This window comes from Euleptes europaea, chromosome 10 (genome assembly GCF_029931775.1).
Source record: "Euleptes europaea isolate rEulEur1 chromosome 10, rEulEur1.hap1, whole genome shotgun sequence".
Lineage (NCBI taxonomy): Eukaryota > Metazoa > Chordata > Lepidosauria > Squamata > Sphaerodactylidae > Euleptes > Euleptes europaea.
Genome location: NC_079321.1, coordinates 2,289,126 through 2,303,861, shown reverse-complemented (window position 1 = coordinate 2,303,861; position 14,736 = coordinate 2,289,126). Strand labels below are relative to the sequence as shown.

The following is a 14,736-nucleotide window of genomic DNA, read 5'->3' as shown; positions in this document are numbered from 1 at the left end:
CTGGAAGGTCTTTCTACTAGCTGAAGCCCTGATTTTAAATGAAAAGGGATGTGTGTGTGGGAGGGGGGAATTGCATTTGAGAATCTGACTCTTGAGAGCCGGTTCTTTAGCTTTTTCTAGGGAAACCAGAAGGATCCAGGTCTTGTGCCTCACATACAGACAAGAGATCATAATCCAGCCCTCAACCAAGCATGATTTTTGAACTGAACTGGTTCCTCTGAGGGAGGACGCACGTTTCCTAAGTGAATGTCTGTTTGGAAAGAGCCCCATATGAAGTTTGTATGCGCATATATATATAAATAACACACCCTTAGGAAAAAAATGTGTACCCTATACAACTATATACAATTACTAGAAAAAACAGGCTTATTCCATCGGCCAAGAGCTTATCCGATTTTACATCACGCCCCTCCTGTGTCTCCGTGAGGCTCTGCGGTTTTTGAAATGGGGGGGGGGAGGCCTGGTCTTTTCAATATTCCCTCGCTTCCTGAAATTGTTTGTAATAGTCCTCCTCCGAAGGGTTCTCTGTACATTTCTGCCCGTTGTTCGGAGGCCGGGCTTCGTTGTATCTGCTCCAGTCCCCTTTGCAAACGATCCAGGGCAGCACGTCGACCTTGTAGTGCAGCTCCGCAGAGAACTCGATGCTGATCAGGTTGGGGGTCCCGGCCCCTTTCCCCCGGGTGATCAGCTGCATGGTGTCATCATAGCAGCAGTGTTGCGCCGCCAGTGTGGTGCTCTCCAGGGAGAGCAGGGAGCGGATGCAGTAGCGTGCCGTGGGCTTGTAGATCTCCAGTTTCTCCTTCGGCCCGCTGGCGTCTTTCCAGCGGAAGTTCTTCCGCTTGACCCGGTCGTAGATCTCGGCGGTGCTGTAGGCTACCTCGGTGGGGTAGGCGCAAGGGCAGGCTGGGAGGTCGTTGACCACTTTGTGCAGGTACTTTTTCAAGAATTCGCTTTTGCAGCTCATCCAGCGCTCGCAGCTATCTGTGTCTGGGGAGGAGAGGGACACGAGAAGTCTCATTTGGTGGCATTCAAAAACAGACAGCCGGGAGTAGTGGTTAAAGTGTGTGGGGTGTGTGGCTCAGTGGAAAGTTGTTTTCTGTTGCCCCAGAAGGTTGGACTAGAACCAACAGGATGAAATTAAATCAAAAGAGTTTCCATCTAAACATTAAGAAGAATTTTCTAACAGTTAGAGCGGTTCCTCAGTGGAACAGGCTTCCTCAGGAGGTGGTAAGCTCTCCTTCCCTCGAGGTTTTCAAGCAGAGGTTAGGTGGCCATCTGTCAGCAATGCTAATTCTATGACCTTAGGCAGATCATGAGAGGGAGGGCATCTTGGTCATCTTCTGGGCATGGAGTAGGGGTCACTGGGGGTGTGTGTGTGGGGGTGGTAGTTGTGAATTTCCTGCATTGTGCAGGGGTTTGGACTAGATGACCCTGGTGGTCCCTTCCAACTCTATGATTCTATGGTCTGTGTGGCATGCAGAAGGTCTTCACACAATGCGTAGTTAAATTGTGGAAGACCCTGCCCCAGGATGTGGTGATGGCTGCCAACTTGGAAGGCTTTAAGAGGGGAGTGGACATGATCATGGAGGAGACGGCTATCCATGGCTACTAGTCAAAATGAATGCTAGTCATGATGCATATGTGTTCTCTCCAGGACCAGAGGATCATGCATATTATATTATGTTCTGTGGAACACAGGCAGGATGGTGCTGCTGCACTCGTCTTGTTAGTAGCTTCCTAGAGGCACCTGGTTGGGCCCTGTATGAACAGACTGCTGGACTTGATGGGCCTGGGTCTGATCCAGCAGGGCCTTTCTTATGTTCTTAAGGTCCCAGGTTCAGTCCCTGGAACCTCCAGCTAAGAAGAAGAAGAGCTGGTTTTTATATGCCAACTTTCTCTACCACTTAAGGGAAACTCAAACCGGCTTACAGTCACCTTTCCCTTCCCCTCCCCACAACAGACACTCTGTGAGGTAGGTGGGGCTGAGAGAGCTCTAACAGAGCTGTAACTTGCCCAAGGTCACCCAGTTGGCTTCGTGTGTAGGAGTGGGGAAATAAATCCATTTCACCAGATTAGCCTCCGCCGCTCATGTGGACGAGTGGGGAATCGAACCCGGTTCTCCAGATCAGAGTCCACCTCTCCAAACCACCGCTCTTAACCACTACACCACGCTTTGGAACACAGGAAGGATAATGCTGCTGCAGACATCTTCTTTGTGGGCTTCCCGGAGGCACCTGGTTGGCCACTGTGTGAACAGACTGCTGGACTTGATGGGCCTGGGTCTGATCCAGCAGGGCCTCTCTTATGTTCTTAAGGTCCCAGGTTCAGTCCCTGGAACCTCCAGTTAAAAGGATCAGGTAGTAAGTGACATGAATGACCTCAGCCTGAGGCCCAAGAGAGCTGCTGCCAGTCTGAGTAGACAATACAGCAATCAACCAATAGACGGTGTCATTCTTAGCCATCACATATGGTGTGAAACTGCCCACTGGAAAGGACCAGCACGTGGCTTCATTACAACACTGCATATTCTGCAAGTGCATTCATGCATCTTGTATCGTCCACGACATCAGTCGCTGCCAAGGCGGTAAGCAAAAGTACTCTCTGATGCAGCAAAAATTGATATTTTGACCACATTTGTTCTGTGTGTTCTTTATTTTCAGGAGGGGCCATGGCTCAGTGGAAGAACATCTGCTTGACGTACGCAAGGTCCCAGGTTCAATCCCCACCATCTCCTCTGAAAAGGACCAGGCAGTAGGTGATGTGAAAGACCCCTTTCTGCCTGAGACCCTGGAGAGAGGCTGCCGGTCCGAGTAGACAGAAGGTCTGATGCAGTATGAGGCAGCTTCATGTGTCGGATCAGGATCTGTGAGACCCTGGTGTAAACCCCTATACAGCCACAGAAGCCGTCAGGGTGGCCTCGGGCCAGTCACATCCTCTCAGTCTAACCTACCCATCAGGGTCGTTACAAAGCTAAAATGGAGGAGGGGAGACCGACGCACGTCACCCTGAGCTCCTTAGAGCAAGGGCGGGATTAATATTTACTAAGTAAACATTTTGGGATTGGCCCTGGCACCCCGTGGAAGCCATTTTGTGACAGGCCCCGGGCACCTCAGCGGCCATTTTGTGGTGGCTGCTGGGAGAAACGGGATGCTGGATTAGATGGCTCCATTATCAGAGCCAGCGAGGCTCTTCTGATGTCTCCTCGACTCAACCGCTAGGAAGGATAGTAGACAAAGGTTGCTTCGCTGACTATCTCACAAATTTATCCAAGCTGCTTCGAATATAACTTTTAAGGGATGAAGTCCAGTGTCGTAGAAACAAGCATCAGCTCTACTGGCCAAGATATATTCCGGTCACCGCTCCCTCCCTGGTTGTGCAACTTGGCAATAAAAAGACAAAAATACTTAAGATATACTGAAGCAAATTTACTGTGGTGTAGTGCCTTAGGAAACAAAGGCCATTCATGCATAGCTGTTTCCGCGTGGCCACTCCGCCGACTACTTCGGGGCTTTGCTGTGATTAAGCTTGCATTTTTTTAAATATATTTTTATTATTTTTCAATAAGACATACACCCTCTATATCCATAAAAATAATCATTAAAAATTCATAAAATTATTAGATGTGTGTCTTCAAAATACAATCAAAAACATTTGACTTCCCCACCTCTCTAAAATATCCAAGATCTCCTTTGCATCCATGCATTCTAATTCATCTATAAGTCACCCTATTATATTTGTAATTTCCCCTTATCCAATATATTCAATATTAATAATACCAAGGAGAGAAAAAGAAAGAAAAGAAAGAAGCTTGCATTTTCTGACCTCACTCTCCCCTGCGTGATTCAGTGTGTAAGCTAAAGAAGGGTTATAAATTCACTGATTATTTATATTTTACTTAAACACACAGAAAAGAGGAAGCTACTAGGAAGACTGGAATCTTCTTGTCTCAGGGAGTTCCGCCAGGCCATTATTTGCTGCTTACTTACCCACTTCAAACAGTTTTGTGGCGTTGAACTCCTCACTCCCCGCAAGCAAACTCACTTCAGTAGCTGCTGTTCTGAAGGTGTCTTCAATCCCTAAAGAAAACAATCGAAAAAACTGTCAAGGAAAATGTCAAAGGTGGAAGAAATAAAATGGACTAAAAAGGTACAGGAAGTCCCCCTGTGCAAGCACCAGGACGTTTACTGACCCATGGCGTGACGTCACATCACAATTTTTACTAGGCAGGCTATGTTTTACAGGGTGGTTTGCCATTGCCTTCCCCAGTCGTCTACACTTTACCCCCAGCAAGCCGGGTACTCATTTTACCGACCTCGGAAGGATGGAAGGCTGAGTCGACCTGGAGCCAGCTACCTGAAACCGACTTTCATTGGGATCGAACTCACGTTGGGAGCACGGCTTTGACTGCAACGTACTACTCTGTGCAAGGTACTACTCTGTGCCACGGGGCTCCACTATTACAAGCTGCTCTTTAAATTCTTGCATTTATTTAGTGATTGTTCTATATGGGTTAGTTTGCCATACTGGTAAAGAGATTTATGTATAGTAGTATGTGTGGTTTACTGTTTATTGTGTGTGTGTAATATGCTGTCAAGTTACAGCCGACTTAAAGGTGACGCCAGCAAGGGGCTTTCAAGGCAAGTGAGAAGCAGAGGTGGTTTTTGCCAGTGCCTCTGCAGAGTCTTCCTTGGTGGTCTTCCTTCCAAGTACTGACCCTGCTTAGCTTCTGAGATCTGACGAGATCAGGCTAAGCCATGCTGCCTTCCCTCTCCTTACTGGTTATTATTTTATTGTAATTTATGGATAATTAAAACTCATTTTAAGTTTTTTTTTTAATTGCATGTATTTTGAGGTTTGCTTACTTAAGCCTGCTTGGCCATGTGGTTTGTCTTCAGGGTTGAGTTTTCTCCTTCTTTTCATGCTGCACACCCAAACCCTTCTCCCCATCTCGATGTTGTCACTCACTGGTGGCAACCAAGTCAGGAGATGTGGACACCCAAATTTTTTGTTGGAGCCACTAGGCAGAGAAAGGTTTTCTAGTACGCCACCAACTTAAGCCCAGGCTAAACTGCACAGTCTTAAAAGTGCTGATTTAGGATTGTTATTCTCAAACCCGCCAACCCCATCAAGGAGAAGGAGGAGAAGAAGAAGAGTTGGTCTTTGTATGCCAACTTTCTCTACCTTCTAAGGAGAATCAAACTAGCTTACAATCTCCTGCCCTTCCTCTCCCCACAACAGACACCTTGTGAGGTAGGTGAGGCTGAGAGAGTGTGACTAGCCCAAGTTCACCTAGCTGGCTTCATGTGGCGGAAGAAGAAGAAGAAGAAGAGTTGGTTTTTATATGCCGACTTTCTCTATCACTTAAGGGAGAATCAAGCTGGCTTACAATCCCCTTCCCTTCCCCTCCCCACAACAGACACCCTGTGAGGTAGGTGGAGCTTGGAGAGCTCTGTGACCATCCCAAGGTCACCCAGCTGGCTTCATGTGGAGGAGTGGGGAATCAAACCTGGTTCTCCAGATCAGAGTTCACCACTCTTAACCACTACACCACCATGATAAGGCAATTCCTCCAAAGCCACAAATGATGAAACAGCAGATTGCCCTGCCAAGAAATTCTGTCTCTAAAAAACACTTTGGCAAAATGCCTTCCAAAACAAGATTATCTTATAAGGCCTCCAGCAGAGAGGGTGCCAGGGGTCCTTCACCTGGTGAGCTGTTCCATAATTGCAGGGCACCGCAAGGGCATGCCCAATTTCTCACAGAGGGCATGCCTACGAGCCACAGGGATGGAACAGTCCGGGGGGCTTGTTGGGTAGATCTAAGAGGGCGCACAGAGTTTGTGAACTTTATGTATTCAAGGCTTGAATCGGGAGCTAAAAATGGGAAAGAGCCTTCGGGAAAGGTGGAACAAACCGCCAGGTGTTCTTCGCTCACTTTCATGCCGGGATCCGTGGTCTCGTAAACAAACAGCAATCAAAAGGGGAAAAAAATAAAAGCTAAAAGGTTGGTGTAGATGCCCTTGTACAGCCCTGTGGGTTGGATCCAACCAGTACTTGGTTCGATTCCCCACTCCTCCAGATGAAGCCTGCTGGGCGACCTTGGGCAAGTCATGGTTCCCCGCCAAACTCTCTCCACCCTTGCAGAGGCAGGCAATGGCAAGCCACCTCCCAACGTCTCTTGCCTTGAAAACCCTTTGGGGTTGGAAGAAGAAGAAGAAGAAGAGGAAGAGGAGTAGTAGTTGGTTTTTATATGCCAATTTTCTCTCCCGCTTAGAATCAAACTGGCTTACAATCACCTTCCCTTCCCCTCCCCCACAAGAGACACCCTGAGGTAGGTGAGGCAGAGAGAGCTCTAACAGAGCTGTGACTAGCCCAAGACCACCCAGCTGGCTTTGTGTGAAGGAGTGGGGAAACAAATCCAGTTCACCAGATTAGCCTCCGCCGCTCATGCGGAGTAGTGGGGAATCAAACCCGGTTCTCCAGATCAGAGTCCACCACTCCAAACCACCGCTCTTAACCACTACACCACGCTAATTCAGCCGGGCCTTACCAGGACAGTTGGGCCGGTCGCACGTCCGCGATTCAGTCGCTGTGCATGCATAGCCACAGGACCTAGTGCGCTTCTGGTTGCCGCTGCCGCAGGTGACGCTGCAAAGGGACCACGAGCTCCAGTCTCCCTCCCCGTCTATATAATCTGCAGGCACAACACAAAGGCGGGGGGGGGGAGGTTTGTCTATAAAGGTGGCCGGGCAAAGAGTAGAATTAATTCTGCTATCCCTGGGTTGGTTAGAAGAAGAAGAAGGGTTGGTTTTTCTATGCTGACTTTCTCTACCACTTAAGGCAGATTCAAACAGGCTTACAATCTCCTTCCCTTCCCCTCCTCACAACACACACCCTATGAGGCAGGTGAGGCTGAGACAGCTGTGACTAGCCCAAGGTCACCCAGCTGGCTTCATGTGGAGGAGAAGGGAAACCAACCTGGGTCACCAGATTAGCCTCCACCGCTCATGTGGAGGAGCGGGGAATCAAACCCGGTTCTCCAGATCAGACTCCACCTCTCCAAACCACCGCTCTTAACCACTACACCTTGCTGGTGATGTTAGGCATTGATAAAATTATTACTTGCCTTCCCAAAGGAAAATGAAATATCAACTGTCATGAATGTGTTCATAGCACTAAGTTGGATCCAGCCAGCTTTTCCACTCAATATTACTTATTCCTCCTTGTTCCTGCATCCCCCGTCCCACATGATTTCTGATAATGCTGGTCCCATATATGACACATGAAGACACATGAAGTTGCCTTCTACTGAATCAGACCCTTGGTCCATCAAGTTAAGTATTGTCTACTCAGACTGGCAGCTGCTCTCCAGGGTCTCAGGCAGAGGTCTTACACATCCCCTACTGCCTGGCCCTTTTAACTGGAGATGCCGAGGATTGAACCTGGGACTTTCTACACACCAAGCAGATGCTCTACCACTGAGCCATGCCCCCTCCCATGATCCCCAGTAAAGCCTTCTTTGGTGATAATCAGGGCCCCCCCTCCTGTTTTTTTCACCAGCAGAAAAACTGGTTGGATCCAACCCATAGTCCCCTCCTCATCTGACTTCTACCCTCCCGTCCCTTCCCCATTCCTCTCCTTCAGCATCAATTTGGACCATTCTCATTCCTTGTCTCCAGATGCCCACAAGAGATCTGGCATGCTTACTCACCGTACTCTGGTTGTTCCTTTGACTCAAATGTCCGGTGACTGGGTGCGTGCCTGTCCCACCCACCAAGAGGATTTAAGAAGTTGCTGTCCTCAGTCGTGCTGTCGTACTTGTAATCCTGGTCACCGCTACTCATGCGGGTGACCGTGGGTGCTGATCTCTGCCACCAGTTCCTCCAGTCCGGCGAGGGAACAGGCCAGCTGGGTTTACTGCTTTCCTTTCGGAGATCCTTCTCCGATTCAGAGTCGGGCCCATCAACGACTTCTATAGTCACCTGAAGAAATAGAGAAAGCTAGCTGGTAAGCATTCAGGATGCTGAAGATATATCATGGAATGTTTTATTTTTAAAAAAAGAAAGGAAGGGCTGATGTTGTCTGGAAACGGCCAAAGGGATGTGGAAGCAATGTGGAAAAGCCACAAATGAATGATATATCTCAAATCCTCACCTAGAGTATTGCGTTTAGTTTTGAACAATGCAATTTAAGAAGGATGTAGACAAGCTGGAACGTGTCCAGAGGAGGGCAACAAAGATGGTGAGGGATCTGGAGACCAAGTCCTATGAGGAAAGGCTGAAGGAGCTGGGTATATTTAGCCTGGAGAGGAGATGACTGAGGGGTGATATGATAGCCATCTTCAAGTACTTGAAGGGCTGTCATATAGAGGATGGTGCAGAGTTGTTTTCTGTTGCCCCAGAAGGTCGGACCAGAACAAACAGGCTGATATGGATCAAAAGAGTTTCCATCTAGACATTAGGAAGCACTTTCTAACGGTTAGAGCGGTTCCTCAGTGGAACAGGCTTCCTTGGAGGCTCGATGGCCATCTGTCAGCAATGCTGATTCTATGAGCTTAGGCAGATGATGAGAGGGAGGGCATCTTGGCCATCTTCTGGGCATGGAGTGGGGGTCACTGGGTGTGTGTGGGGGGAGGTAGTTGTTAATTTCCTGCTTTGTGCAGGGGGCTGGACTAATTGACCCTGGTGTTTCCTTCCAACTCTATGATTTTATGATTCTAATCAAGGACTGCTTTTGTACTCTGCGTGGCATTGGTCTTCAACTAGCAGGCCAAGATTCACAGGAAGTCCAATGCTTGCCAACCTAAGCTGGGTCCCCCCGGTGGTACCACCCCTATTTTAGGGGTTTGTCAGGGCAGAGGAGGAGAAAAGGGAGATCCTATCAGATGCAAAGGAGAAGAGGGTTTCTTTGTTTTTATGTTGTTTTTTAAACTACTACTGTAAGCCGCCTTGAACCACAAGGAAAGGGTAGAAATGTTTTAATAAATAAATATGGAACACATGAAGCTGCCTTCTACTGAATCAGATCCTGGGTCCATCAAGATCAGTACTGTCTACTCAGACCGGCAGTGGCTCTCCAGGGTCTCAGGCAGAAGGTGTTTCCCATCACCTACTTGCCTAGTCCTTTTAACTGGAGATGGTGGGGACTGAACCTGGGACCTTCTCCATGCCAAGCAGATGCTCTGCCACTAAGCCACAGCCCCTGCCCATATTACGTTTAATAACTGTGTAGAAGATATTTTGGTAGATGTGGCCTTTTTGCCTCTATGGGACGAGCTTCTGCTGCAAAAAACACTATATTCTGTATATATATATATATATATATATATATATATATATATATATATATATATATATATATATATATATATATATACACACACACACACACACACATACATACATAGATACACACATTAGGGCGGAGCCTGAGGAGGGTGGGGTTTGGAGAGGGGAGGGACTTCAATGCCATAGAGTCCAATTGCCAAAGTGGCTATTTTCTCCAGGTGAACTGATCTCTACCATCTGGAGATCAGTTGTACTAGTGGGAGATCTCCAGCTAGTACCTGGAGGTTGGCGACCCTAGCCATCAGATGAATCTAAAATAGTATGTTTGGAAAGTGATTTTTCTGGGCATTGTTCTCCCCACCCCAGAACAGACATCACCAATATCATCACAGACATAGAGTTCAATTTCCCCCCCAGAACAGACTGCATAGAGCTGGAAGGGACCGCCAGGGTCACCTAGTCCAACCCTCTGCACAATGCAGGAAATTCACAACTACCTCCCCCTCCCACAACCCCAGTGACCCCTACTCCATGCCCAGAGGAAGGCAAAAAACTTCCAGGATCCCTGGGTCAAGTTGCTTCTTGACCCCAATTTTCCTCCAGGCAAGATTGGCCAGGGATCTAGGAGGGTTTTTGCAGTTTTAAACGCCAACCTCATTTTTTGGCACATTGTCAGCTGAAGTGTCTGGGGCTGGAACAGCCATGGTTTTTGCCTAATTTGGACCCAAGAGGGTTCAGAGTTACTGCTGGAGATCTAACAGGACATCCAAATGATTTGTAGAAACAGCACAAAGATAATCCACATGTATTCCGGGACTTTCCAGCATGCCTTTGATGTATAATTCTGCTACTTAAGAGATTATTTTTTCAAAAGAAAGTGCTCAGAAAACCGATGAAGGGGGAGGAGAACCCAAAACGCCCCTATAAGCTGACCCACAACATTTCTCGTCCATCTGTGTGGAACTCAAGCTGTGATGTTCGTGGATGGACGGAAAAGGAGGATATTTATTTAGATATATTTATACTCCACTTGCCTCCCCAATGGGTCCCCCAAAGAAGCTTTTAACATTGTTCTCCCCTTCTCCACTTTATCCTCATAACAACAACCCTGTGAGGTAGCTTAGGCTGAGAGAGAGAGGGAGAAGGAGGAGGAGGAGGAGAAGAAGAAGAAGGAGGAGGAGGAGGAGGAGGAGGAGAGTTGGTTTTTATATGCCGACTTTCTCTACCTCTCTTAAGGGAGAATCAAACCAGCTTACAATCACCTTCCGTTCCCACAACAGACATCCTGTGAGGTAGGTGGGGCTGAGAGATCTAAGGTTGCCATAAGTCTGTTGCAACTTGACAGTACATATGTACATTAGCCCAGGCTAGCCTGATCTCGTCAGATCTCAGAAGCTAAGCAGGGTCAGCCCTGGTTAGTATTTGGATGGGAGACCACCAAGGAAGTCCAGGGTTGCTGTGCAGAGGAAGGCAATGGCAAACCACCTCTGTGAGTCTCTTGCCATGAAAACCCCAAAAGGGGTCTCCATAAGTCGGCTGCAACTTGACGGCACTTTATACACACACACACACAATGTGGCAGGCATGTTTTGTTCCATTTCGGTGTGGGTACGGCTGCTAGGTTTTTGGGGAGGGCGGGGTTTGGGGAGGGGAGGGACTTCAATGCCATAGAGTCCAATGGCCAAAGTGGCCATTTTCTCCAGGGGAACTGACCTCTGTCATCTGGAGATCAGTTGTAATAGCAGGAGATCTCCAGCTAGTACCTGGAGGTTGGCAACCCTACGCGTGGGGAAAACGTGGCTGGGAAAAATGGAGGAAGAGGGGAGCTCAGAAGAAAGGGGGCTATCCCTCCATTGAGTGCAGGATTTTTTCAGAGCTGGGAAAAGCAAAAAGATCATCATAAAAAAACCCGACTTGGCAAAGGAGCCCCGCCGCTTGACACATGGACCTCACTCTCTTTTGGAGGAGGAAGAAAGTGAACCAGTGGCACAGTGAGTAACTCCACACGGCTGGCACGGCTGCATGCGTTGGCATGTGTCAAATCAGCGGTGCCCAACAAAAGAGCTTTTCACCAAGGAGAGAAAAATCTCTGCTCCCAAAGGAAATGTGCCCGCTGGCTTTTAACAGCACCTCCTTTTCAAGAGCTTCCTAGGAATTCATTTACTCGAGTGCAATGGTGCATTTGGCCACCGAGTTAGTCACAAAGCAACACACACACACACACACAAAGCACCAAACTAACAGCTGCTCAGGTTACCCTATTGAGTGTTTCCTTGTCTTGCTTGCGCTGAAGCAACTGCGGAAATATGGCACAGGGGTTGAATGAAAATATTGAACTCCTGAGAGAGATCTGGCCATAACATCAGGGACTGTATTATCAGGATAACACGACTAGAAATCCTGTCCTCAGAAGGGAGTCCTTTGCTACTGTTTTAAGTAAGTTGTTTTAAATACTTGCTTTAAAGAATTGTTTTAAATAATAAAATAATATGAATATAGTCTTGCAATTAAATTTATATTTAAGAACAGCTGACCTGTCATCATTATTTTTTAAAAAAGGGAAAGGCCCCCTGTGCAAGCACCGGGTCATTCCTGACCCATGGGGTGACGTCACATCCCGACGTTTCCAAGGCAAACTTTGTTTGCGGGGTGGTTTGCCAGTGCCTTCCCCAGTCATCCTCCCTTTACCCCCAGCAAGCTGGGTACTCATTTTACTGACCTCGGAAGGATGGAAGGCTGAGTCGACCTTGAGCCGGCTACCTGGAACCGACTTCCGTCGGGATCGAACTCAGGTCGTGAGCAGAGCTTTTGACTGCAGTACTGCAGCTTAACACTCTGCGCCACGGGGCTCAGTGTCATCATTATTACTGTGTTATTATTATTATACTTCCGTTGTCATTGTTAGTAGCAAAGATGGAAAAGTGGGAGAGAGAGGTGAATTGTGCATGTAAAACTGAATGAATACTCTATTTTGCTTCACAAAAGGTCGACAACCTTTTGTGGCCCAAGCACACACACACACCCCCACACACACCACAAGCTTGTGCATTTCCTTTTCCACTGCACATTCTATTTATACAGTAGGATCCCATTTAGGTTCATAAACCATTTATTGTACCATCTGGGGTCTTTTCATATCTTACTTTAAGAATTTGAATTTGCTTCCATACCAGGAGACAAGTTGGCCTGGAAACCCGTCCTCAAGTAAGACTCCAACAGTCTTAGGCACAGTCTCTAGTCCAGGGTTCCTGGTGCCTTGCCAACTGTTTTTAGAAAGTAGGTGGGGCCCGATGAAGCTTTTACCCAGCAAGGCTTCTGATGGCAGCAGCTGCCACCACAACACAAAGATAAGAACATAAGAACATAAGAAAGGCCCTGCTGGATCAGACCCCGGCCCATCAGGTCCAGCAGTCTGTTCACACAGCGGCCAACCAGGTGCCTCTGGGAAGCCCACAAGCAAGACAGCTGCAGCAGCACCATCCTGCCTGTGTTCCACAGCATCTAATATAATAGGCATGCTCCTCTGAGACTGGACAGAACAGGTATGCATCATGACTAGTATGGGAGGGGCCATGGCTCAGTGGTAGAACATCTGCTTGACATGCAGAAGGTCCCAGGTTCAATCCTCAGCATCTCTACTTAAAGGGATTAGGTGAGTAGGTGATGCAAAAGACCTCTGCCTGAGACCCTGGCTGCTGGTCTGAGTAGACAATACTGACTTTGATGGACCAAGGGTCTGATTCAGGATAAGGCAGCTTCACGTGTTCACATGTTCATTTGGACTAATAGCCATGGATACCCCTCTCCTCCATGAACATGTCCACTCCCCTCTTCAAACCTTCCAGGTTGGCAGCCATCACCCCATCCTGGGGCAGGGAGTTCCACAAGGATCTTCACTGCGTTTCTGAAGGTAAGGTGCTGCTGCCATTTTGTGGGTGGCTCTGCTTCCTGTGGCAGCCTTTTCGTGACTGTGCCCAAGACACTGTGCCCAAGACACTGGCCAAAATGTTTGGGGACCCCTGCTCTGGCCTAAGCCCACTGATGTCAATGGACATTGATTGGAATAACTCGCCATAGGATTGCAACAGGAAATCGAGCAGAGCAGCTTTACCTGGATGTTGGGATTTTGCCCATTGATGTCTGCTTTTGAGAGGTCAGGGAAGTTTGGGAGGTCCAGAAGGAAAGACTGAGGCCCATCCCTTTGCAAAGACGTCTGCCCGTTCTCCTGCCTGAATCGTTGCTTGGCGAAGGGGCGGTGGGCCGCCTGGGGGTCAGGGTAGCTCCGTCTGTCCTCTGGATTGAGGGTGAAGCCGGAGTCAGGAGATGACAGGCTCTCGGCATGGATCGTCTCCTGGTCAAAAGAGAGGAAGCAAACGCAAAAGGAAATAAGCGTCTATCTGGAGTGCGACAATTGCCGCCAATCCCGAAGATCACGACTGGTGAAACCCTTACCTATCCCCACCCCCACCCCAATTTATTTACTGGGGCACCAACAAACCATTAAAATCAACAAAACACAAGACATGCTGAAAAAGACCAGGCTGCTGGAAAAAGGATAGTACAGAGAGCCTAAAGATAGGTAGAGAAAGTTGGCACATAAAAACCAACTCTTCTTCTTCTGCTGCTAACTGGAAACTATAAACAGCCATGGGAAACGCTTTTAAATAAGCCACATCGTTTTCAAGCAAGCATTGCCTCTCAGGTAACGAGAGTTTTCAGTCTACCTGAAAAAGGATTATCAGGATACAGCATTTATCACTGCAGCATCTTCAAATAAGTGTGTGGCATATGCGCTTGCGCCTGATAAAAATGTTAACCGAGAGGGAGTTTTTTTTGGGGGGTGTGTGATCCAGATGTTTCTCCTCAAGGAGGTTGTAGGGAAGTTTTCCCGGCCTGTTTAGATACAGTACGTCATTCAGAAAATGGGTTTCTTGGGCACTTTGCAGCCTCTGCTATTGCTGGATGGAATGTGGACTCATCCATATGGAAGCATAGTGCCTACGATATTGCCAGTGATGGATGACTTATGCTGGCACCATTGTTGGAAGTCTTTAAAAAAACCCTTTCCAAAAATTCCTTCCATGCTACATTCCCCATAAGGACCACTGGAGTGATCACAGGAAGCTGTGATCTTTCTTCGGGAACCGGAAGTCGGGGACGCCTTTGTCCTATGATGCGTAGCTGCCCTAGTCCCCTTTATTTGTACATATTTTAACTCTATTTTTAGTTTGGTTCAATAATGTGTGTTTGGGGAAGGGGGTTTGATTTTAATGGTTTTTCAAATGTGATTTTTTCTTATGCATGCAGGAATGCCCTCCCAGATTCCAGGCCCTTCTTCTTCCCAGGGGTCCGCTGGCACAGTCTAAACACAGCACCATAGCACTTAGGGCAGTGAAGAGATGTTTGAAAGTATGAGGGAAACGCCTCCTGACACTGCGGTGGTAACAGGG

At 47.9% G+C, this 14,736-nt stretch overlaps 1 protein-coding gene across 1 annotated transcript in view; it reads right to left on the bottom strand.

The window, feature by feature from the left end:
* Positions 1-467: 467 nt before the first annotated feature.
* ISM1 (isthmin 1) overlaps positions 468-14,736 on the bottom strand; it is a 35,838-nt gene continuing 21,569 nt past the window's right edge. The window contains exons 2-6 of the mRNA XM_056856793.1: positions 13,398-13,637; positions 7,711-7,981; positions 6,550-6,693; positions 3,987-4,076; positions 468-987 (exon numbers count right to left, since the gene is read on the bottom strand). Coding sequence (XP_056712771.1) covers positions 470-987; positions 3,987-4,076; positions 6,550-6,693; positions 7,711-7,981; positions 13,398-13,637 — 1,263 coding nt within the window. The 3' untranslated portion in view covers positions 468-469. The remainder of the gene's footprint in view (positions 988-3,986; positions 4,077-6,549; positions 6,694-7,710; positions 7,982-13,397; positions 13,638-14,736) is intronic.